The sequence below is a fragment of the Martes martes genome (genome assembly GCF_963455335.1).
Source record: "Martes martes genome assembly, chromosome: 11".
Classification (NCBI taxonomy): domain Eukaryota; kingdom Metazoa; phylum Chordata; class Mammalia; order Carnivora; family Mustelidae; genus Martes; species Martes martes.
In genome coordinates this window covers 60,303,335-60,327,601 of record NC_137899.1, presented here as the reverse complement: position 1 = coordinate 60,327,601, position 24,267 = coordinate 60,303,335, and the positions used below count along the sequence as shown (strand labels likewise).

The following is a 24,267-nucleotide window of genomic DNA, read 5'->3' as shown; positions in this document are numbered from 1 at the left end:
AACAAAAAGTCTTTGATTCTAACAGGAATAATGAAGACAAGAGGGAAAATTTCACAAAGGAGGCAACATACATAGAGCTAAAATAAAATGTTTTCCTGCACTAAGTTGGTATCAAACTGATTAAACTGGGATCAAACTGATTAAACTCTAAAATGGGTCTTATGAAAGCTGAAAAGCTGCAAATTTTTATTATGACTCTTCTATCTCTTCCATCCGACCAAATGAAAACATTAGGAGTAAAATGCCCTCAAAAAAAGAAAAGTTTATTCAAAAAAGAAAAGATTATTATTATATTAAACTTCTTTTATTCCTTACTTTTTTAAAAACACCTTTTGGCTCTAAACTTTCTGGCAGCTTAAACGTGAAAATATATCCTGACATAGTACAGTAGAAAAATTAAGAACCAATTTTTCCCTGTGATTCATTTAATTGGCACATACCTTCTGAAGAGTTTACTGAATCTTAAATAGAAATTTTAAAGAGGAATTCAAATTAGATAAAAATGTATAGAAAGAAGTCTGATTCCTGCCTCCAATTTTGTATCTGAAATCTTTCAAGCATACCAAATTAAAGCTTTAAATCAACACTCATCACCTAAATTCACTGATTAATATTAATATGAACAACTTAAATTTACTGAAATATTAAAAATGTTTACCTCATATCCCTTTATCACTTACTTTTGCTTTGTTTTTTGCTAAACCACCTGAAATTTCAGACACTTCCCCCTAAGTACTCAGAGCAAGCATCTCCTAAAAAGGAGTCTCCTTTTCAACCACTACCACTATCATAAACAAGAAAATTAACAACTTTACAACATTCAATGGATAGTTCATAGTTATATAACTCCCACTAACCTCCCAAAATAGCTATTTTTTAAATTCTAAGATCCAATCAAGGTTCACACCTAAGTGAAAAAAAAGATACAACCCCTTCAATGTCAACAATGCCACAGATGTCTCATATTTGTACTAACTTTGTGCAGTTTTAGATAAAATCATTAAAGATTTTGATGAATGTGGAAAATTTAAGACTTGTCAAAATACTGGTCAGAATAAAAACATTTTATCTCACCAATTATCTCAGCACCTAAGAGACAGCAACTTAAATTTTCTTTATAAAGTACCTCTTGTGAATAGGAAGAAATGAAATAAATTGTGTAACTTAGAAAAGGAGCTTAAGAAAGATAAAGATGCCTAAATGCCTGTTTTTTTGTTGTTGTTGTTGGAGGCCCTGAAATCAGGGTGGTCTAACAAGTATTCAAAAGGCTACAGTATAAATGCTAACTGCATTCTTTTTAAGAGCTAGGCTTGTTTCACCATCTTTGACTAGCATTCAAACACCAGGCGAAAAACCTTGATCATCAGGCAGTTGTCACCACAAAACATTTTAGTCACCCTATAAAAATTACATTTCTTTATTTAAGATAAGAGAGGAATTTCTGGAAGGGGAAGGGAAGATACGGAAGAGTTCACAATAAAAAAATGATTGGTTCCTTCTAACCTTCTTAGTTTGACTATCTAATAAAAGTATTACATCTATGACCTTATCTTTTTCCTCTAGTCTGTTTTGGAAGATAAATAAAACCAAAGGCATAGAGTATTTATTTATAAAAAACATCCATCTGACTATAAAGAAAAAGGACCCGCAAGATTAAATATGAATGGAAATTAACCAAAAATATATAATGAACCAACTAAATAAGCTGTTTTTCACAGAAATTCAAATGTAACATTCTAGTTTTTTGGTTTAAAGATACTGAAATCGTGAAGTAAGAATGCTGTTCTATTTTGTCCTTCAATAATTACCAGAATTTGACATAAAGCATTATTAGATTATCTATACAGTAAATTTCTATTAGAGCCAATGCAATGTCCCCCAAATAGTCAATTAAAAAATATAAGAAGCTTTTCACCTTTTCTCTTTAGATTATGATTAACACACAATACTCACTTGATAAAATGAACAAGGAAATCATTCTAAATGCTCAACCTAAACTGAGACTAGAATCTTTCCTAATTCGCTGCCATACTTGGAATAGAGCATTCTTGTACAGTGAAATGAAGTTCACATGCAATTACAGTTAGATGTATTACTTTATACGAGCTTCACAACCTAAATCTGTACTATTCTATAATCAATGGATTAGGCAACCACTAAAGAGGAAAAGTCAGTGTAAGGTAACATTAGGAAAGCTTTAAATCTAACTCAATAGTTATTTACTGTGCATCTATGCACAAAATACCGATAGGCCCTAGGGACAGTCCCTGCACAGTGCAATCAATTAACCTGTGGCAGGAAGAAATTTAAGTATTTCAGAAACAACACTCTAAGTTTACCATTTTAGTTTAAAACCACTTAACTTTCAGATTATTCTTCTGAATTTTTTAAATTCAGAAGCTCTGTTCTTAAATTACCTATAAATTATTAGCTCACTGTTGGTTCCTACCTCAAGAAGGCCAGCTTTTGTGGTCACCACCAACATATCAGAGTTTCCTTCATCTTCCATAGTAAGTAACTCTTCAACTGGAGAAGAAGCTCGAAACTGGAAAGGTGTACTTGCTCCACGAATTTCACCCTTATGGGTAACATAACAGAACTGATAAAATTCTCCATCATCATTTGGAAGGTAATATCCTAAAAAGAAGTACCAAAAAATTGTTAAATTGTTTTTTTCCTCCAATTTACCATTACTTGCTCTCTCCACTCATTCCTGACCTGTTCTAGGCACACAGAGTAAGTCCTTCCTCCTTTCTTTCACAAATTATCAAAACTAGACTCTCCCTTCTTCTGTAAACACACCCTAATTTCTCTTAGGTCTAAATCTGTCCTCCCTGAATATCCTTTCCCTTTATCTTCACTAGGGCAAAACCAACTATCTAGGAGAGTCACATATTGTTTCTCTTTTTTCTCTTTTTCTTTAAGACTTAGAGAAAGAGAGAAAGCCCATGAGTGAGAGGGGGAGAGAATATCAAGCAGACTCCATGCTGAGTGCAGAACCCCATACAAGGCTCAATCCCACGACCCTGAGATCAACCCAAGACAAAACCAAGAGTTGGACACCCAACCAACTACGCCACCTAGGTGCCCCAACACATATGTTTTCAATGAGGAAAGAGACTGGAGGAGGAGCAAGGGAAGACCCAGCACAAAAATCTAGAACTGCAGATAGGAATATGTCATTTAAAGAAATCTTCCCTAGGGGCTCCTGGGTGGCTCCGTCGGTTAAGCATCTGCCTTCAGCTCAGGTCATGATCCCAGAGTCCTGGGATGGAGCTCTGCCATCAGGCTACAGGTTCAGTGGGGAGCCGGTTTCTCCCTCTGCCTCTGCCTGCTGCTCTCCCTGCCTGTGCCCTCACTCTGTGTCAAATAAATAAAACCTGAAAAAAAAATTAAATTTTCCCTCAAATTTGACATTCATAGCATGAAAGATAGATATTAACAAAAGGAATATGCTGTATGTGAATTGTGTAAAAGACAGGAAGAAGTTGTTCACTGGTGCAGCAGAATAAAAACAGCTTTGGAACCACACAGCTTTATTCTAGAATTCAGCTCTACTACTAGCCATTAGTGACTCAACCTCTGTGAGCCCCAGTTTCTTAATCTGCAAAAAAGCTATGAAGACATCTATCTCACAGGTCCAGATTATCTATAATGTATTTATACCATACAGCCCAGTATCTGACAAATACGTGTTTGATATTTGTTCCTTTCTTCATCTTTTATCCGCTTTTTAAATTTTGCTAATTATCCTTGCCCAAAATTAAACTTTACCTTCTCTCCAAAGTTCCCACGGTATTTTTTACATTAAAAAAATATTCCACAATATACTATCAATTACCACTGGTAATATACATGCTTTATATGCTTTGTCAAGAACTCAGAAATACTGAGGGCAGACAAATAATATGTATAAAAATTCTAGCATCCCCCATAACAACTTCTAAAAAAGAAGCATTCAGTGGTGGTAAAATGAATATATTAAGATCAATACAAGGGTGTCTGGGTAGCTCTGTGGGTTAAGCGTCTGCCTTTAGCTCACAATCCTGGAGTCCCGGGGATCAAGCCCTAAATTGGGCTCCCTGCTCAGCAAGGAGGCCTATTTCTCCCTCTGCCCCTCCACCTGCTCATGTGCCCTCTCTCTCTTTCTTTCTCTCAAATAAAATTTTTAAAAATTAAAAAAAAAAGATCAATACATTCACCTTATCTTGAATATCCCTATCTATCCAAAAATCTCTAATCAATACGCCTGTTTTTCTTTCACAACTTGAAAGTTTCAGATTATATTTACTTAACTTGATTTCATTCATTAAAAAAAAGCTAACCTTCTTCCTTAGAAACAGGAGGGAGGAGAAAATACAAGATAAGCCTGAAATATCTTGTGGTGCTTGAAAGAAAGACATCCTCAAAAAAAAAAATTTAAAGTGGCAGGGGGTAGAGGGAATGTCAAAAAATACAAGAGCTCAGGTGATGGAACTCCCAATGGCCAAAGAAAGCTGGAATAATTTAAGCAACAACAAAAAAAGATAGTATGACTTTATTCCAAAGCAGAAAATAAATATCCATGAGTCCATTGGCAAGTCCAATGTAATAATTCCAACTAATAAACGTGCAAGCAATGAAAACAGAAAAGCATTGTTAGGCAAACACAGTAAAAATTCCTTACTCTCTACCCCCAGAACATTCCTTAACTACAAAAGGAAAAATACTAACTTTATAGTAAAGAAACCCAGCAGACATCAAATGATCAAGATTAAGATCACTAGCAACGAGATGAACATCAAGTACTCCTTGATACAATGCACTATAAAGGGTACAACAGCACTTATATGACATTATTCCTAAAGATGTATAATCTCAATCTAATCATGAAAAAACACCAGCACAGAAACAGGAACATGTTATCCTCCCCGCCACCCAAAACACACAAAATAGTAATACTACTATTCAAAAGGGGCACGTGGGTGGCTCGCTCAGTCCTTGGGCATCTGCCTTCCTCTCCCACCCTGGTCTTAGGGTCCTGGGATCGAGCCCCACATCCTGCTTCTCTCTGTCTCTGCCTGTTGCTCCCCATGCTTGTGCACTGGCTCATGTTCTGTCAAATAAATAGATAAAATCTTTAAAAATAATAATAATAATACTCTTCAAAAAGGTAAAAGTCATACAAGACAAGGACAGAATGAGGAACTGTCAGACTGGAGGAGATAAGAAGATAACACAATTAAATGCAAAGTGAGATTCTGGATTGGATCCAGGAAAGAACACTATTAGAAACACTTAATAAAATTTTAATGAAGTTTATACTTCCGTCACTACTGTTGTACCAATATTAAATTCCTATCTTTTTAAATAAATGTACTATGTAAAATGTTAACATAAAAGGAAGCTGGGCAATGGGTATATGGAAATTCTGTGCACTATTTTTGCAACTTTACATCCAAAATTATAAAATAAAAAGTTTAAAAACTTTTTATGGGGGTGCCTGGGTGGCTCAGTCAGTTAAGCATCCAACTCATTTCAGCTCAGGTCATATTCTCAAGGTTTTAAGATTGAGCCCTGCATTGGGCTCCACACTGGTGTGAAGCCTGCTTAGGGTTCTCTTTCCCTCTCTTCTCCTCCGCCCCCACTCCTCACCCTCTCTTAAGGAAAAAAAAAAAAGAAAGAAATTAACACCATGAGTAGATTTGGCAATATACTTTCAAATTTTGAAAAACCCACCCTCCTTATACAAATAAATTTATTAAGCCATGGTTGAGTAACTTAAATGGCCATCAGACTTATTTGAAAGTTTAAACAGGAAAACAAAATTAGAGCGCACTCTGATTAATCAGCTCTGGAATCAAGACATTCAAAATTTTACAAACTAGATAGTCAAGGTCTGATAAATCTCACAAAAATAATCCACTAATAAATGGTTCAAATACCATTTGAGATACAAGGCCTAGTTATTCAGAGTTGCAACTTAAAGCTATGCAGAAAAATCATTAGATTAATAACATTGAAAATAAAATAGTAAAGCAATCAGTCAAATAACAAGGTCCATATAGAAAAAATTACATTTACATATCTTTGTTAGTTGTTCTGAGTTTTGCATTTCAAGAGTCTCATGACTCATTCACAAAATGAGCAAAGCAATTTTGGATAATGCTTAAAATTTCCTCTAGCTCTAATACTCTATGAGTAAGTTTTTCATGACTCTATCCTGACCTCTTTATGTAACAAATGAGTTCTAGGCAGGCCGAAGCTTTTATTTCTTAATTTCAAAGTAAAAATTAACATGATGAGTTTTCAAAAACTTGGAAAACTTACTCCCTTTATGCTTAGCTCCCATGAAAATGTTCTTATAGTACAAACAAACCAGATGCTTTTTTTTTCCCCAAACTGCTTTTAAACTTCTTGGTAAATCACTAGTAAAATCATTAGTCACTATAACAAATGAGTAAATTAGTTTAAGAAAATTAATCACATTAAAAATGATTAAAAATGACTGGAAATAAACCCACAATTTTTTAAGAAAAAAAGTATCTTGGGGCACCCGGGCAGCTCAGTCAGTTAAATGTCTGACTCTGGCACAAGTCATGATCTCAGGGTCCTAGGATTCTGAGTCGGCTCCCTGCTCAGCAGGGAGTCTACTTATATCCCCAACCCTCTGCCCCACCCCCTGCAGCTAATAAAAATCTTTCAAAAAAAAATCTTAACAAAAAAATCAGTTCCAGAGGCCGCTGGGTGGCTCAGTTGGTTAAGCCACTGTCTTCGGCCCAGGTCATGATCCCAGAGTCCTGGGATCAGTCCCATGTTGGGCTTCCCCTGCTCGGCAGGGAGACTGCTTCTCCCTTGCCCTCTGCCTCTCCCCCTGCTTGTGCACGCGCCCACATGCTCTCTCTCTCTCTGCCAAATAAATAAATAAAATCTTTAAAAAAAAATGTTCCAATATACACATCTGAATTTGATTATCTAAAAAGAGGCTATGAATTAAAAGATAAACCAGATTTATAATTTACACCATTTCTTAATCCATAAAACACTACAAGGACCTGTATCTTGGCCTATTATTACAGTACAAATTTTATCCTCTTAATGGTTCTTGACATAGTACATAACAAATTTCTTTTATATGCTAGTTCCACATGGTCACAATGCCAATTCATTTTCACACCAAACATACACAAACCTCAGAATAAAGTTTTTTTGAAAAGTAAACCACCAAAACTCAAAACACTGCCAACACTGAATGCCGGCAAAGCAGAACGAGAAATCTCATTCAATGCTGATGGTAATGCCAAATGATATATTATCACTTTGGAAAAGTCTGGTGGTCTCTTATAAAACTAAACATACCATATGATCCAGCAACTGTACTCCCTGGTATTTACCCAAATGAGTGGAAAATGTATATCCATACAAAAGCCTGTGAATATATCTTTATAGCAGATTTATTCATATTGACAAAACTTGGAAGCAGCTAAGGTGTCCTTCTTTAACAGACGAATGAACAAACTGTTAAACCCATTAGACCCATTCAATAGAGTATTACTGCTTCCTTTGCAGTTCTCTGCATTTTTTTTTTAATTTAAAGATTTAATTATTTATTTGAGAGACAGACTGTGCATGAGCAGGAGGGGTGGTGGGGGTTAGGGGTAGAGGGAGAACCTGACTCCACACTGAGCAGGAAGCCTGATGTAGGACTTGATCCAAGGACCATGACCTGAGCCAACACAGATGCTTAACCAACTGAGCCACCCAGGCACCCCTAGTTCTCTGCATTTTATGCGCATTACAATACCAATCTGAGAAAACATTCACTAGTTTCTACAGACCAAAAAGAATCCATAGCATAAAGGCTAAGAATTTGCTTTAATATAATCCAAAAATCAGTGCAATTATAATACGAAGATCACTCTGAAGCAAATTCTGAGACAGAATTCTAAATGGACTATTTTTTAAATTATGTATATAATGCCAAGTTAAGATAAGAATAAACTTTATATTCCCTTACATCCATTTTCTAAAGCAACTGCTCTATAAACCCTATAACCTCTATAAACTGTGGTTTTCATATAGAATTCTTTTTCTCACCCTAATTCGTTACATTATTCTACTATCAGTAATAGTTTTCTTATTTGGAAAACAACAACAACAACAACAAAAGCAATCCAAAGTGAAGATCTGGAAAGAAACTCACTCTTCAATGAAAAGCAAAAAAACCTCTTAAAATGTCCATATAAAATATGTATCCTACACTACATATTTACATTCTTGAAATTTTTGCTAAACCAAGATACTAATTAATTCAATTTTGATATGTTAGACATGCCTAAGTAGACCATCATAATGGAGAACAACATTTTAAATGGCAAGAGAACATCAAATTTCATCAAGTTCTTTTCAGTACTTACCTTGAAATGCTAATACACAATTAACTGTTGATCCTTCTACATAATGTTCAGGCATAGGAGACCATAAAAATGTGTAATAATCACGAGCAGTACTCCATCCAACCTAAAGGAAAATAACAAAAACACAGATTAGAGTGGTATCTTATAGTGTACTGTTTTTACTGCATCCTAAAGTTAAAACATGTGTTACCATGTTAATAAATCACTGAGTATTTTAACAAGCATGTCAAATTTTTATGATTTTTATTAAGCTATAAGCTTATGTTATAAAAACCTATATACTGAACAGCAGAGTTTCTATTATGTATTAAAAATGCAATCTGATACTCAATTTTTCAAGAAGAATCTCAGCATGCACATGATCAAATATAACAACTTGTGTTTCCCTTAAAATTTGATTTTCACTAAACTTAAGAGTTTTCCTTTTTTTTTTTTTCTTTTAGGCAGAGCTTGAACTTACCACCCAGACCTAAGCCAAGATCAAGAGGCAGACACTGAACCCACAGAGCCACCCAGGCATCCCCTCACTAACTTCCAACTTTATGTCTCAAATTTCAGTGTAATTAGATTTTTCTCTCTACCTTAAACATGGTTAACTTCACCAATCTCTCATACCGAGTCTTAACTCCAGCCAACTGGTAAATTTTGCAAAAAGTCCCTTATTATCAAGATGTTTATATATACAAACAGAAAACCTAGGGGCACCTGGGTGGCTCAGTGGGTTGAAGCCTCTGCCTTCGGCTCAGGTCATGATCCCAGGGTCCTGGGATCTAGCCCTGCATCACCTCGGGCTCTGCTCAGTAGGGAGCCTGCTTCTCCCCCTCTCTCTGCCTGCCTCTCTGCCTACTTGTGATCTCTATCTGTCAAATAAATAAACATAATCTTTAAAAAAAAAAAAGAAAGATATCTAAACCATTTTAGATATCTAAACCATTTTCACGTATATCTAAACCATTTTCAACTTATAAAACATACATATTACAGATCTCAGTATCTTCTAGATGGACTATAAGATGTTAAATACTGAATATTAGCGATGTTTAAACAGGTATACACAAAACTTATTGTGCATCACAAATACTGTGTTTTGGTTTGTTTGTACAAAGTGAAGGTTTGGGATAACCTCGAATCAAACAACTTTATCAGCGCAATTTTCCAAACAGCATTTGTTCACCTCACAGCTCTGTATCACATTTTGGTAATTCTCTGAGTATTTCAAACTTTTTCATTATTATTGTATTTGTTATGGTGACCTACAACAGTGATCTTCAAATATTACTATTCAAATATTACTATTCAAATATTACTATTCAAATATTACTATTATAACTGTTTTGGAGTATCATAGACTAGGCCCATAAAAGATGATGAACTTAATCTACATGTTTTTTTTTTTAAAGATTTTATTTATTTATTTGACAGACAGATCACAAGTGGGCAGAGAGGCAGGCAGAGAGAGAAGGGAGGAAGCAGGAAGCAGGCTCCCTGCTGAGCAGAGAGCCCGATGCGGGGCTCGATCCCAGGACGCTGGGATCATGACCTGAGCCGAAGGCAGCGGCTTTAACCCACTGAGCCACCCAGGCGCCCCGAATCTACATGTTTTGACTACTCCACTAACTGGCCATTACCCAATCTTTCTCCCTCTTAGGCCTCCCTATTTCCTGAGACCCAACAATATTGAAATTAGGCCGTTTATTAAACCTACAGTGGCCTCAAAGACTTCTCACAGGAAAAGACAGATCTCACTCTTAAAATCAGAGCTAGAAATGATTAAGCTTAGTGAGGAAGGCCTGTCAAAAGCCAAGACAGCCTGAAAGCTAGGTCTCCTGCACCAAACAGCCAAATTAAGAATGCAAAGGAAAGATTCCTGAAGAAAATAAAAGTGCTACTCAGGTGAACACACAAATGATAAGAAGCAAAACAGTCTTATCGCTGACACGGAGAGTTTTAGTCATCTGGATAGAAGATTAAACCAGCCACAGCACTCTCTCAAGCCAAAGCCTAATCCAAGGCAAGGCCCTATCCTATCTTCAACTCTTAAGATGGACAGAAGTGAAGAAGCTACCAAAAAAGTTTGAAACTAGCAATGGTTGGTTCATGAGATTTATAGAAAGCACCTCCATAATACAGAAGGGTAAAGTGAAGCCACAAATATTAATGTAGAAGCTGCTGCATCAAGTAAAGATCTAGCTAAGATAACTAATGACGGTGGCTACACTAAATAACAGATTTTCAACGTAGATGAAACAGTCTTATTTTGGAAGAAGCCATCTCAGACTTCACAGCTAGAGGAAAAAGTCAATGCCTGGCTTCAAAGGACAAGCTGACATTCTTCCTAAGGGGAATCCAGCTGGTATTTTTAAGTTGAAACCAGTACTCATGTACCCTCTCAAAAATTCAAGGCCCCTTAAGAATTTTGTTAAACCTACCCTGCCTGTGCTCTATAAATGGAACAAAGCCTGTATGACAGCACATCTATCTACAACATGGTTTACTAAATATTTTAAACCCACTGTTGAGACCTACTGCTCAGAAAAGAAACATTCATTTCAAAATCCTACAGCTCATTCACAAAGCAGCTGTTTATTCAAAGGCTCTGATGGAGACATACAACAAGGTCAATGTTGTTTTCATGCCTGCTAATATAATATCCACTCTGCAGCCCACAGATCCAGAGTAATTTCGACTTATAAGTCTTATTATTTAAGAAATACATTCTGGGCGCCTGGGTGGTTCAGTCAGTTAAACATCTGCCTTCCACTCAGATCATGATCCTAGGGTCCTGGGATCAAGTCCTGAATTGAGCTTCCTGCTCAGTGGGGAGTCTGCTTCTCCCTCTACCCCTCCCCCAGCTCAAGATCTCTCTCAAATAAATAAATAAAATCTTTAAAAATATATATACATTTTGAAAGGCTATAGCAGCTATAGGTAATAACTCCTCTGATAGATCTGGACAAAGCAGGCTGAAAACCATCTAGAAAGAATTCACATTCTAGATGCCCTTAAGAACATTCACAATTCATGGGAATAAGTCAAAACACCATCACCAACAGAAGTTCGGAAGATGCTGATTTCAACCCTCATGGATGACTTGCAGGAGATTCAAGACTTCAGTGGAGGAAGTAACTGCAGATGTAGTAGAAACAGCAAAGGAACTAAAATTAGAAGTGGAGCCTGAAAGATGTGACTGAATTGTTGCAATCTCATGACAAAACTTAAAGAGATAAGGAGTTGCTTCTCATGGATGAGTAAAGAAACATTTGAGGTGGAATCTACTCCTGGTGAAGATGCTGTGAAGATTATAGAAATGACAGCGAACAACTTATATGAGTATTACAGAAATTTAGCTTGTAAAACAGCAGGAGGGTTTGAGAGGACTGACTGCTATTTTGTAAAAAGTTCTACTGTGGGTAAAATGCTACAGAAAAATAGTTCATGAAAGGAAGAGTCAATGGATATGACAAACTTCATTATTGTCTTGTTTTTTCTTTTCCTTTTTCTTTTTCCTAAAGCAAATTCAACCCCAATGTGAGGCTCGAACTCAGAACCCAGAGATCAGGAGTCCCATGCTCCACCGACTAAGCCAGCCAAATACCCCTTTTGTTGTCTTATTTTAAGAAATTGCCACAACCATCCCAACCTTCAGCAACCACCACCCTGACCAGCCAGGAGCTTTCAAACATCATGGCATGACCACCAAAAAGAGAAATCGCTGCAAGATTAGATGATGGTTAGTTTTTAGCAATAAAGTATTTAATTAAGGTGTATACATTGGGTTTTTTAGCCATAATGCTACTGCATGCTTAATAAAAACTATAATGCAGTGTAAACAACTTTATATGAACTGGGAAGCCAAAAAAATTGTGACTCACTTCACGATTGTGATGTGGTGGTCTAGAACCCAACCCGTAGTATCTCCAAGGTATGCCTGTACTAGATATCCATTTGCAGAAAATGTAAGAAATTATGCATCATCCACAGGTTTAGACTGTACATACATTCTGTAATTCTGATAGACCTGGGATAAGATTACAAAACATTGAATCTAAAACAATATTAGCAATCTTTATAGTCTCTAAAAGAGTGCTACTCTTTTAGAAGTACTACTTCCACTAGGAAGTGGTAGTATCAATGCAGTGGTTCACAGCCCTTATTTCTTAATTATACAGAATTAGAAAATTCCAGTGCATGAAGGCTAAATAATGCTTCTTAAAAATCTGCTTCAGGAGTACTTACATACAACTTATTGATAGGTCAAGTCACAGAATTTCTTTCTGTCAGTCAAAAACATTTGAAAATATTTAAGACACTATTCATCTCTTTGTATGAGAGAAACTTGAGGAACCCATGACGTGATCTACCTAATAAGGCTGTTATTGTTTCTCCCAAGAATGTTAATAGAATTAAATTAGATGATGAACATAAAACCAACACCCAGGAGAGTGCCTGACCCACAGTAAGCACTTCATAAATGGTAGTTTTTGCACACACAGTATATTGTAGTGATTAAGAGCATAGGAAATAAGATCAGACTGCCAGAAAAGATCACTTACTAGCTATATAACTTCATTCAGGTTATTTCTGTTCCCTCCTCTTTAAAATGGAGATGACAGTCTCAAAGGGTTGTGTAATAAGTAAGATAATCCCTATATAGATCAGCACAGTGCTGAGCACATTAGTATTCATTAAATGTTACCATTCATTAATACCCAAGGACACACTCTATCAGAGACAGTGATCTTGATCCTATGATATGCTCTCCCTCACTTCAGATCCCCCAATGCTTCACTGTCTCCTTTAAAAAAAAAAAAAAAAGCCCATCTGAAGTTTTCCCCCAACATATATGATATATGCCTGGTATAAATCATAGCTTGTGTTCTTTGTCCCTGTCCATATACTGATATTGAAAGAAGTACTATCTACGGATGCCAGGGTGGCTCAATCAGTTAAGCTTCTGCCTTCAGCTCAGGTCAGGATGCCAGGGTCCTGGGATCACACCACGCATTAGCCTCTCTCCATCTCCCTCTGCCACTCCCCAAGAGCGCAAGCACTCTACCAAATAAATAAGATCTTCAAAAAATAAATAAATAAAGATGTTGAAGGATTTGGTCCTCGCTATGTTTCCACTAAGTGATTCACAACAGCTCAAGAGTATTATCAGTTGCTTTCTATAGCAACCTACAAGTATGCCTAACATTTTGCTTTCCGTTATTGCCTAAGTCTGAGCAACTCTTCTCAAGAAAGTGGTTGATGGTGCTCTAGGATGTAACAGGTACCCCACGCTGAGCCCACTGAAGGACAAGATGAAATCCAATCTGAGTACAAAATATAAAAGTGTGCTTTAAATTCCTTGAGGAAGAAATTAACAATGGATCTTGAATGACTAATCTTAGGTCACTCTGGAAGGGACGTGTAAGGCATATATAGAAAAATAAATATAGGGCTACCTAGGTGGCTCAGTCAGTTGGGTGTCCAACCCTTGATTTCAGCTCAGGTCATCGTCTCATGGGTCATCAGGCTGAGCCCTTGCATCAGACTCTGCACTCAGCTGGGAGTCTGCTTCAGATTCTCTCCCTCTGCCTCCCCTCCCCCTCAAATAAATAAATCAAAATCTTTAAAAATAAATAAATGTAAAAGTCTCTCAATCTGGAAAGATACAAAGTACTGGCTCCTTTAGGATAGGTATGGCTAAACTCCCACATGAAAATGTAGTAGGAGGTCATAATGGAAAAAAACAGTAGACATCTGGAAATTATGTAGGACCGTATGGCAAGAATAATAAATATCTAATTTATAAAGTCAATAAACAACAAAGTGTCCAATTCATAGCTTGTTTCTCTTTATTTTCCTGGTCATCTAGTTAGAACTTGATTGGAATTCAGATTTCAGAATTCAGACAGATTTCCATCCCTTAATATGCAAGGGAATTTGCCTTTTTACAAGCAGCAATGGAAAGAAAATTATTTTATTTAGAATAACAATTTTAAAACAATGAAAAATGGCAGGGAGAATGACATTACTTAGAACAATGGAAGTTAAAATTACCTATGACTTTCAAAACACACTGCTTCTAGGAGCTACATTTGAATCCAGTGAAGAGGGTTTAACTATATTAAGGAAGGAACCAAAGCAGCCCCATTAAAACAGTTTAGTTTGGGGAATTACAATAGTACTGGGCATTATTCCTGTTACTAAAGGAAATGAATGAACAAGGATAACATGGAAGAAAAAAAAAACCCACAAATGTGTTCCCCCCTCCTTTTTTTTAGAGAGGGAGAAGGGGCAGGAGCAGGGTAGATGGGAGAGGGAGAGAACATCTCAAGCAGGCACCATGCCCAGTGCAGAGACCAACACAGGGCTCCACCTCACAACCCTGAGATCATGACCTGAGCCGAAATCAAGAGTTGGACACTTTAGACTGAACCACCCAGCATCCCAACGTTCCCTTTAAATAGAATGAACATTTTAGAAAAACATGTTGGATGAGAAGCACTGATCATAAAGGAAATTCTGAGAGGGCAATGCAGGGAACAGAAAGACATCAAGATTACCTAGTAAAACTAAGATACTATAGAGAAACCTTGACAGAAAAACAGAAACATTAGGGAGAGCACACAAAGAGCACTCGTAAAGAGAGAAACAGAATTCCAGAGGGCACTGATTTTGGGGAAGGGGCAAAAGGAGACAGACCTAAGACCTGAAAGTAGGAAAGAACTGAAAATGAATTTGCTAGTTATATATGGATAAACATAAAACCTACAGAATGGTATAAAATGAGCCTATGGATTTTTAAAATCTAGAAAAATATACACCAAACTTCTTCACTCAAAATTCTAGGTGCTGAACCTTTCCGGAGAAAGTCCTAAAACCAATGCTCAGCAATCTCTAATTCTCTATGACATTCTTCCATAGCAGCAAGACCAAATCATTTGCATATTCAAGCCCTCAACTCTTAACACATGACCTTATTCCTCCTTACTGAATATATTGAAGCCATGAATGAGTTCCAGTCCAAATTCATTCAACCAATTGCTGATGAATCCCCACTGATTCTACTTATGGATTATTTCCCCAAACTGACTCCCTTTTCTACTTTAAGCCTTATCTCACCTAGAAAATTAGGATAGTCTGAATATTTTCAGTCTCCATTTTCTAATTTCAATGTATCTTACTCAACCCTCCAACATAAAAACTCATCTCTAAATTTTATTTCTCTCTGCTTTACTTCATTCCTCAGCCAAATATTAAAACCATCCATAACGTGATCCAATCAACCTTTCCCATTAATCTTCTAAAACGAATCATCTGTCCCAGGCAAATTAAATTTGATTTAACACTTTCACAAATATACCACACACACATTCCCTTCACTCCTTCCCCCTAATTGCTACTATCTAGGCATATTCTCCTTGCTTGTCTTTCAAGATTTTGTCTATCAAAATCATCCTATAGGACAATTTACAGTACACCTAAGTGTTTTAAAACACGCAATGCAATAAGCAAGGTAATTCCACTTTATTAAACGTGATTTTTGGGATGCCTGGGTGGCTCAGTCAGTTAAACGTTTGCCTTTGGCTCAGATCATAATCCCAGGGTCCTGGGATTGAGTCCTGCATTGGGCTCCCTGCTCAGCGGAGAGCCTGCTTCTCCCTCTGCCCGCCACTTCCCCTGCTTGTGCTCTTGCTTCCTCTGACAGATAAATAAATCTTTAAATATAAATAAACAAATAAACGTGATTTTCTTCCTTGAGTCTTCCCACATGTTCTCAAATTTTTACCAAAGGCCTGAAATTCCTTTGAGTTTTACAGTATTATCCAGGCAATTCTACAATCCATTCTACACCATTATATTCATGTACATTTCCATCTCTTAGAGAAAAGTTACAGTACTTGGAATGCACAAGAGATAACAGTTTAGCATTATCAAAGCAAATAAGCAGGCAATGACAAAAAAATGAAATTACAGATTAAGTCAGAAAGAAGCCTTACAAGGAGCAGCTTGTTGCTTCAGCAGGTTAAGCATCTGCCTTCAGGTCATGATCCTAGGATCAAGCCCCACCTCCAGATCCCTGCTCAGAGGGGAGTCTTTTTCTCCCTTTCCCTCTGCCCCTCCCCCAGCTCATGCTCATAGGCACTCTCAAATAGTCTTCAAAAACAAAACAAAACAAAAGAAGGTTATACAGCACATTGGTGAAGTTATTTGGTCTCGGCATTATTCCACAGATGATGAAGAACCACTTAAGAGTCTGAAACAAAAGGAAGGTATGTTCAGATTTTCATTTTATATTATAGTTTATATAGAGTAGTTTAAAGAACAGATAAGGAGGGGGTAAGAATGAAAACAAGGGGAAAAAGTGACCTATTGCAGTAGTCTTAGAAAGAGATAAGGAGGACATAAAATTAGGGCATTGATATTACAAATACAAAAATACATAGGCAAGAAAATGGACAGAACTGGTGTTCGACTAGATTTGAAGGGAAAGTCATTAACTTTTGGATTAGGCAATAGGCCATTAAAAAAACTAATTTGAAAGAAAAAGGGAAACATTCATCTTCATAGAAATACAATTCATCAGCCTACATACCTACATATACAAAGACATCCCACTGCCCAAAATAAAAACCTACAAACATTTCAGCCTACAACTGAAAGTCTCCATGGACAGTGTGAAGCTTAATTCCAACACTATCTCCCTCCACTTTCCTAAATGAAGCTTATGTTCTAATCAAAGCAACTTGTAACCTGCATCCATTAACATTCTTTGTGCCTTTGCTCATACCGCTTTCCTGCCAGAAATGCCCCTTCCTTCCCTCAATCTCATTTCCCTATTCTACTCGTCTGACCCATTCTTATACGAAACACCAATTCTCACCAAGTTTAACTTGATACCCATATCTCACATTTAATCAAAACCAGCACTGATGTCATAAAAATGCTCACAATGAATGTTATCTCCACTCTGGAATTTGACTTAAATAACTTAATAGTGACTCCTCTAACATGCAAAATCAAGGAAAAAAGGATTCAAAAAGGAAATAAAAGGTCATTAGATGCCAAAACTTTATTTATCTAATAGTTTTTCGGCCCTCTTCAGTCTGAAAGGCCGATTTTCACTTCTAGATACCTTCTATGTGCCTAATTCTAGCAGCTATTCTTACTTCTACTTTGTTGTTTAGCTTATACACACCAGACAAAATCATATCTAAAACGTATTCTGAGGAATTTGGACATTTATGACATTTTGGCTGTTCAAAGGACACTTTTTAATTTTATTTAATAACCTCTACACCCAATGTGGGGCTCAAACTCACAAACCCGAGATCAAGAGTCCCATATTCTTCCAACTGAGCCAGCCAGGTGCCCCAAAGACACTCTCATGTTTTAGTTCTCCACTACATTCTGCAAAGTTGAAATTGCCAGAAAATCTCTAGCACAGTGACGCACCACCATGATCACCTCAGTATAATTCTCAGGCAAATATTATACAAAATGACCAGCCAAATATAAGAACTGGGATTCCTGCCATCAGAAAGCTTACAATTTAGTCATGTAAAATAGAATACTCTTATGAAAGCATAAGTAATATTTAAGCAATGTAGGACAACAAAAGAATAACATGGCTGTAGCGCTGTATAAAATTACAAATGACTGAAGAGACAATGATAAAGCAACTCAAAGGAAAAGATCTTTTTTCAAGTAAGGAATGGAGAAAATGGAAGGAAAAAAAAGGTCCCAAGAAAGGTTTCACAGACCTTGAGTGACAGATCTTTTGATCAAAGAGGTGCCAAGCCTGGTGAACTGAAGTTCTCAATATTTGTTGTATACTGGCCAGCACTGTTAAATATTTCATGTTTACAAAACATTTAAGTTTACAAACATAAAAAGGGCCCTTAATGCAGAGTAAAGACAAGACTAATACAAGCTACTTATCAACCTGCTTAAAAAGAAAACAGTACCTACGTGGAAGAAATATGCCAAAAAAAAAAGGTTCTCACCTTGAATATACCAACCCAATCTTTTGGATGTGGATGGATATATGGAGTTAAGGTGTAATGACATTCCAGGTGTGCATTAGGAAGATAACTCTTGGCCACATTTTGAAAGATGACATGGGCAAAGTTGGAAGTCTGCAAGGGGACTTCTTGAAAGGATGTCATTGTGAATCTGAAACAAGCAAACATATACAAGTTGAATGATACCAACTACCAAAAAACTTACACCTTCAGAAAATACATAACCCTGAATGCAAATTACATGAGCACCTGTATGCCATAATTATTAAGATACATACTTGTAACTCCTCCTTAAAAACATGATTAAATATAAAAATACAAACTGGGAAATAACAATTTCCAAAATGGCTCAGAAAGTCACATGGGGATTAAAAAATTTAAAAACCAAGATCCTCTCTCCCCTCTGCCCCTCCCCAACTAGGCTCACACCTGTAGTCTCCAAATAATTAAATCTAAACAAAAATCTGCAAGACACAAATGTTTTCCGTATTTTGTGCTCTACTTTTGAGAATAAAGGATACAACTGAGATTTACTCAAAAAAGCTATCTATACAGTATCAAAGACTCAGTACAATTATTACTGATTCTACACTACACATAAAAAACGATGACAATGTCCCTATGGTACTTGCTTTAAGTCATCACAAAAATCTCTGTGATGGGAAAACCGGGGTAAGATTTTTGCTAACCAAATTAATCTATTTTACTTCACAAACCAATAAAGTCTCTACGGGGCAAGCACGGCAATTAGTCTCTGCTCATATTTTAACTATTAAGAAAGCCTTTACTGCTTAGAAGATCTAGGACAACATGCTTTCACAATGTTTCTTTTGCTGACCTGTTTGAATACTGAGGCAAATTTTTTAAGAGTTTCAAAATAATAAACACTTCAGAAAATATCCACTTTTCTTCTTGTGTCTTCTCTGCTTCTATTCAAGTACTGCTTTACTCAAACAATATACTGGACATCTCATAAAGAGACTATCAATGGTGAACCTGGAAGCCACTGTGGTAGAATACCAGCCTGGTTGTCTGCTAGCCTCTCCCCAACCTGAGCTCAGCCAGGATTCCAAGGAAAGGAGAGTGCATTCAGGAGCAATGCTCCTGCATCTCTGCACTAACAAAATGGCTTAATTACCAGCAGCCCTATTTCACAGAAGGATTTAATTGTCACTACCATGCCGAAGTCTTCAATAAAATGAAGAGGTAGCCCTTACTTAGAAACACTGAGAACTCTGCCTAAAATAAAGAGTTTTATTACTTTCTTTGAATCGTCTGAGCTAATTTCAGCTCAGAGGGATGTCATGTGCTAATAAGGTCACTGATGATAATCTCTTTTCAAGTCAATGCCTTCATAAAGAAGGAAAAAATAATGGACTGATTCCAGGTTTGAAAACCTGTTTACTAATGGTTATACCAGTTAAGAGAAACTATAGCTAAAATCAATGAAACCAACCTCAAGCAGATACAACTACCAAAACTGAGGCAAGTGAATGAGGAATTTTTTTCCACAAAGAAAATGATTTAGGTTTCTCTAGGAAAACATTTAGTAAGGAGAAAATAAGGCTAGCTTAGAATGAGTTGCCAATGTTTTTAATTAAAAGTAATTTAAGAATGAAACTTTTTCTTACAACTTAACATGTTTCTTAAACTGTAATTATGTTTTAAGCAGTGAAGTTTAAACTTTTGTTTAACCTCACCTACACAATGTTTTAAAAATCCACAATCCTACCTTACATTTTTACCTCACTGAAATTTTAAGTAGAAAAATAGCAGGAAGGTATACAGGAAGGTATGTATTTGTGTGTGTGTGTGTGTGTGTGTGCGCGCGTGTATGTGTGTATGCTTATAAATGCTATCAAAAAGGACTAAAAACTACAGTTAATAGTATTTATTCATGAGGGATACATGTGAAGACTAACTTTTAACCTGTTTGCCAGTACATATAAACACATTTTCATTTCAAATAAACATATTAACATAAAATTTCATTTTTAAGGCTTCCCCCCAAAATTCAGGTTTTTAAAAGAACACCCTTCATCAGACTTTAAATATATTCAAGAGTAAAAATCTTAAGTATACTATAAATTTGTGATCCTACTAACCTTTATTAATCTCTCTCCAACACTCCAACCTTTTTAAAAATTTCAGTGCAATTTTAACTACAGAAATGTTTTCCAAGTAATTCCACTCTCACTATTAGTTTTAAACTTTTTTAAAAATTAAATTCCAGGGCTCCTGGGTGGCTCAGTGGGTTAAGCCTCTGCCTTTGGCTCAGGTCATGATCTCAGGGTCCTGGGATCGAGTCCCGCATCGGGCTCTCTGCTCAGCGGAGAGCCTGCTTCCCCCTCTCTCTCTGCCTGCCTCTCTGCCTACTTATGATTCCTCTCTCTGTGTGTCAAATAAATAAATAAAATCTTTTAAAAAAATTAAATTCCAATATATCTTTGTCATAAAAAGCTAACAAGGGTAAATGTAATCTCAATGTAATTACCACATGAATCAACCCATTTTAAATAGTAAAACAAAATTTCCCATATAATCCTGTTTTACTGCTCACACAGATAAAGAAATAAAATGAATGAAAAGATGGATAAACGTAAAAATGCTGAAATTCACTGAAACTGGCAATTTATCAAGATGATTCAGACATTTATACACTATCCATGTGTGTACGTACACACACACACACACACACACAAAACACAAACAGCCCAGTGGGGAAGTAATATACAAAGTCACTGCATCACCTTGTGGTAATGCTTGGTAAGTGTAGCTTCACTAACACCCTAAGAACAAACTGCACCTCAGCTGAAGAAAAAATATAGCCCCTCACACACAAAGGGAAGTGGAAGCAGCTGTACTATACCAAATTTTGCTTCCCATTCTCTAAAGTACAGCTCCAGAAACATGGGTACATTAAGACGCAAGCCAAGGCTAAGCAAAAATTTTCCACTCAAGAATTAAAGAACCAAACACATTCAGCTGAGAAACAGTCTGAAATGCATATACATGATACCTGCAGTGCCCTCTTCCATGTTTACTACTATATCTCCCCAAAGGTCCAACATGTCTAGAATTCCTTTGCATGTGCTACACTGTAAACTTTATACAATAAAATCTTTGGTCTAAAATCCCAATTTTGTTATTTGGGGGATTCATCTACCTAAAGAAAATATAAATAATGTGCAGCTGGCACTTAGTTAAGTAAATAAAATAAATGGGGTAGGGGGCATGAGGAAGGTGGAAGCATGTTATCTTCATTTCCTCCTTCAGGAACATTTTCAAGCCCCAAACTGGCTTTTGTGGTAGTATTTTTTCAGTGGCTTCCGATACTCAATTTCACTGGACCAGCCCAAAAATGTAAACCTTAGTTAACTAAACTAGAAAATATATATACTAATTTTGTTCAGTGTATATGACTCTGGTGAATTTTTTTTTTCTTTCAAAGTCCTTATAAAGTCAAAGATAACTAATCATAAGAAATATCCTGATGTCCAGGATTGCTTTAAAAACTCCCAGGGGGGTGCCTGGGTGGCTCAGCCATTAAGCAGCTACCTTAGGCTCAGGTCATGATCCCAGCCCCACACATCAGGCTCCCTATGGTGGGGAGCCTGCTTCTCCCTCTCCCACTCCCCCTGCTTGTGTTCCCTCTCTAGCTAGATCTCTGTCAAATAAATAAATTAAATTAATTAAATAAATAACTCCCAAGGGAAAAATGTACTGGGGGAGGTAATAAAACAAGATTAGTAAAATGGTAGTTCCTTTTACTATTTGTTCTCCTTTTGTGTATGTATATAAGTAAAGTTAGTAATAAAAACTCCAAGTATGACATACCACAACAGGAACACATTACATATAGTGGATGGCAAACTTAGCAAAAAGTTTTTTTAAATCTTCAGTAAAAAGTACATGAACTTTTAAAATTATCTCTAAACTTCAGTCCCATAAGACACACAAATATCTGAAGGAAAAACTGTTAGACACTCTAATGGTTTTCAATCATTCATACTTTAACTCAAAGACTATCAGCTGGTTTATAGAGCAGAAAAATGTTATCTGCAATCCTTCTGGGAGGCAGAGGCAAAGCCAACGATCTGTTAATTTGCACTCTTAAAAACATCCCTGTCTCTAGAATTCTTCACAACTGAGTGCCTCGACACTCTACCCCAGTGTTCCTTATACTTTTATTTACTCTATAGATTGTTTTAAATGGTTTCTAAAAAGCTGTAACTTGGCCCATACAAAGAGGGAATTTTTCTCTTTTTGTAGGGGTTTATTTGGGCCAAAAAAACATTTTAAAAAGCCAGAGAAGCCAAAATTTTACTTAGTGTCAAAATTCCAAAAGAATAAAATCCAATGAACTTCACGTATGTATTCCCCAAATATTCCCCCAAAGAAGTACACGAGCATCATTAGGACATTTCATAGTTAACATAAAATGGCTGCAGCTGGGGCGCCTGGGTGGCTCAGTGGGTTAAAGCCTCTGCCTTTGGCTCAGGTCATGATCTCAGGGTCCTGGGATCGAGCCCCACATTGGGCTCTCTGCTCTGCAGGGAACCTGCTACCCTTCCTCTCTCTCTGCCTGCCTCTCTGCCTACTTGTGATTTCTGTCAAATAAATAAATAAAATCTTAAAAAAAAAAAAAGACGTGGAACTGTTAAAAAAAAAATAAATGGCTGCAGCCATTACCATAGAGGTATGCAACTTAAGAATATGAGAAGAAAAACTACGTTAGGATGTCCTCTAAAGCTGCAAAAAAAAAAAAAATCAAGTAAAAAAATAAAAGACCTAACAAGTCATTTCTCACGTTATCAAGTAATTTTTCAAGAGATGGAGCCTACTCTTGATAAGAACAGAACAAAGGCTTGGCCTCAGCCCCTTCTCTATACCTGAATTGTGCTTTGAGGGACAATCAGCCCACTCTTCTATTAACAGGTTATTCAAAAATCTCTTCAGATGCTTTGGAACTGAGCACCAAAATTATAATTAGTGCTTACTCCGCTCTCAGTCTGTAGAAATTTTACAATGAGCGTAAAGAAGAGTTGAAAAATTATACTTTCCCATCTAAATCCTCGTTCATGACAGCAATTCGTAACTAAGCTGTGATGCCTAAAACGTAACATATGTAGAAAGTCATCTGCCACAGTGTTTTCCAAACAAAACTATTATAGAAAAGATAATCTAGTGTATCAACAGTCACACACAACCCGAACCCCACCCATCCCAAGCAAAGATTGCCCGAGGCGATGAGCGCTGGTCGGGAATAGCCCACAACTGCCGACCTGCCGGGTGCTGGGGGCGGGCGGGGGGGGGGGGTAGGAGAGTTGTGAAATCAAGAAAAGTTGCCTAAGCAAAGAAGACGTTGACTCTTAAGATCCCTCCGAACACTACGCGCAAGAGCCATCTAGAAACAGACCAAGAAAAGCGTCAGCTAGACCTGTAGCCCAGGTGAAGTACGCCAACCGGCCCCAACAGCTAACTCCGCCCCCGGCCCCCAAACGTGGGCGGTGCACTGAGTCCCCGCCTCTTTCTCCACTGGAGACACAAACCAAAACACCTGGGTTTCACTCCGCCCGGGCAAACCCAAGTCTCGGACTCGACCTGTTTTCCCAAGCTAGCCCACGCCGGCAGCACACACAATGCCCTCAAAACACACCCTAGAATTGGACCTCCGGCAAGACAGGTCCTTCTTCAGGGGTCCCCCGCGTCACTCGCCCCCGCCAAAGTGCCCAAGTTCCACACGGCTCCCCCAAATAGCGAAGGCCTATCCCGGGGCCTCCCCGCCGGGTGGGGCGGCCACCCGTTGTTTTTCCCAGCCCTACTCCTAACCGAAGTTGTCCACACCCCCGTCACAA

General features: G+C 37.2%; 1 protein-coding gene across 4 annotated transcripts in view; it reads right to left on the bottom strand.

Annotated features, from left to right (window-relative positions):
* The window catches only part of TAX1BP1 (Tax1 binding protein 1), a 79,563-nt gene that overhangs the window by 54,952 nt on the left and 344 nt on the right, over positions 1-24,267 (bottom strand). For 2 of the 4 annotated variants that reach the window (XM_080818604.1, XM_080818606.1), the window contains exons 2-5: positions 18,392-18,560; positions 16,582-16,641; positions 8,397-8,499; positions 2,450-2,637 (exon numbers count right to left, since the gene is read on the bottom strand). In XM_080818604.1, the coding sequence (XP_080674730.1) occupies positions 2,450-2,637; positions 8,397-8,499; positions 16,582-16,641; positions 18,392-18,553 (513 nt within the window). In that variant the 5' untranslated portion in view covers positions 18,554-18,560. The remainder of the gene's footprint in view (positions 1-2,449; positions 2,638-8,396; positions 8,500-16,581; positions 16,642-18,391; positions 18,561-24,267) is intronic. The other 2 variants (XM_080818605.1, XM_080818607.1) reach the window with 1 other exon arrangement.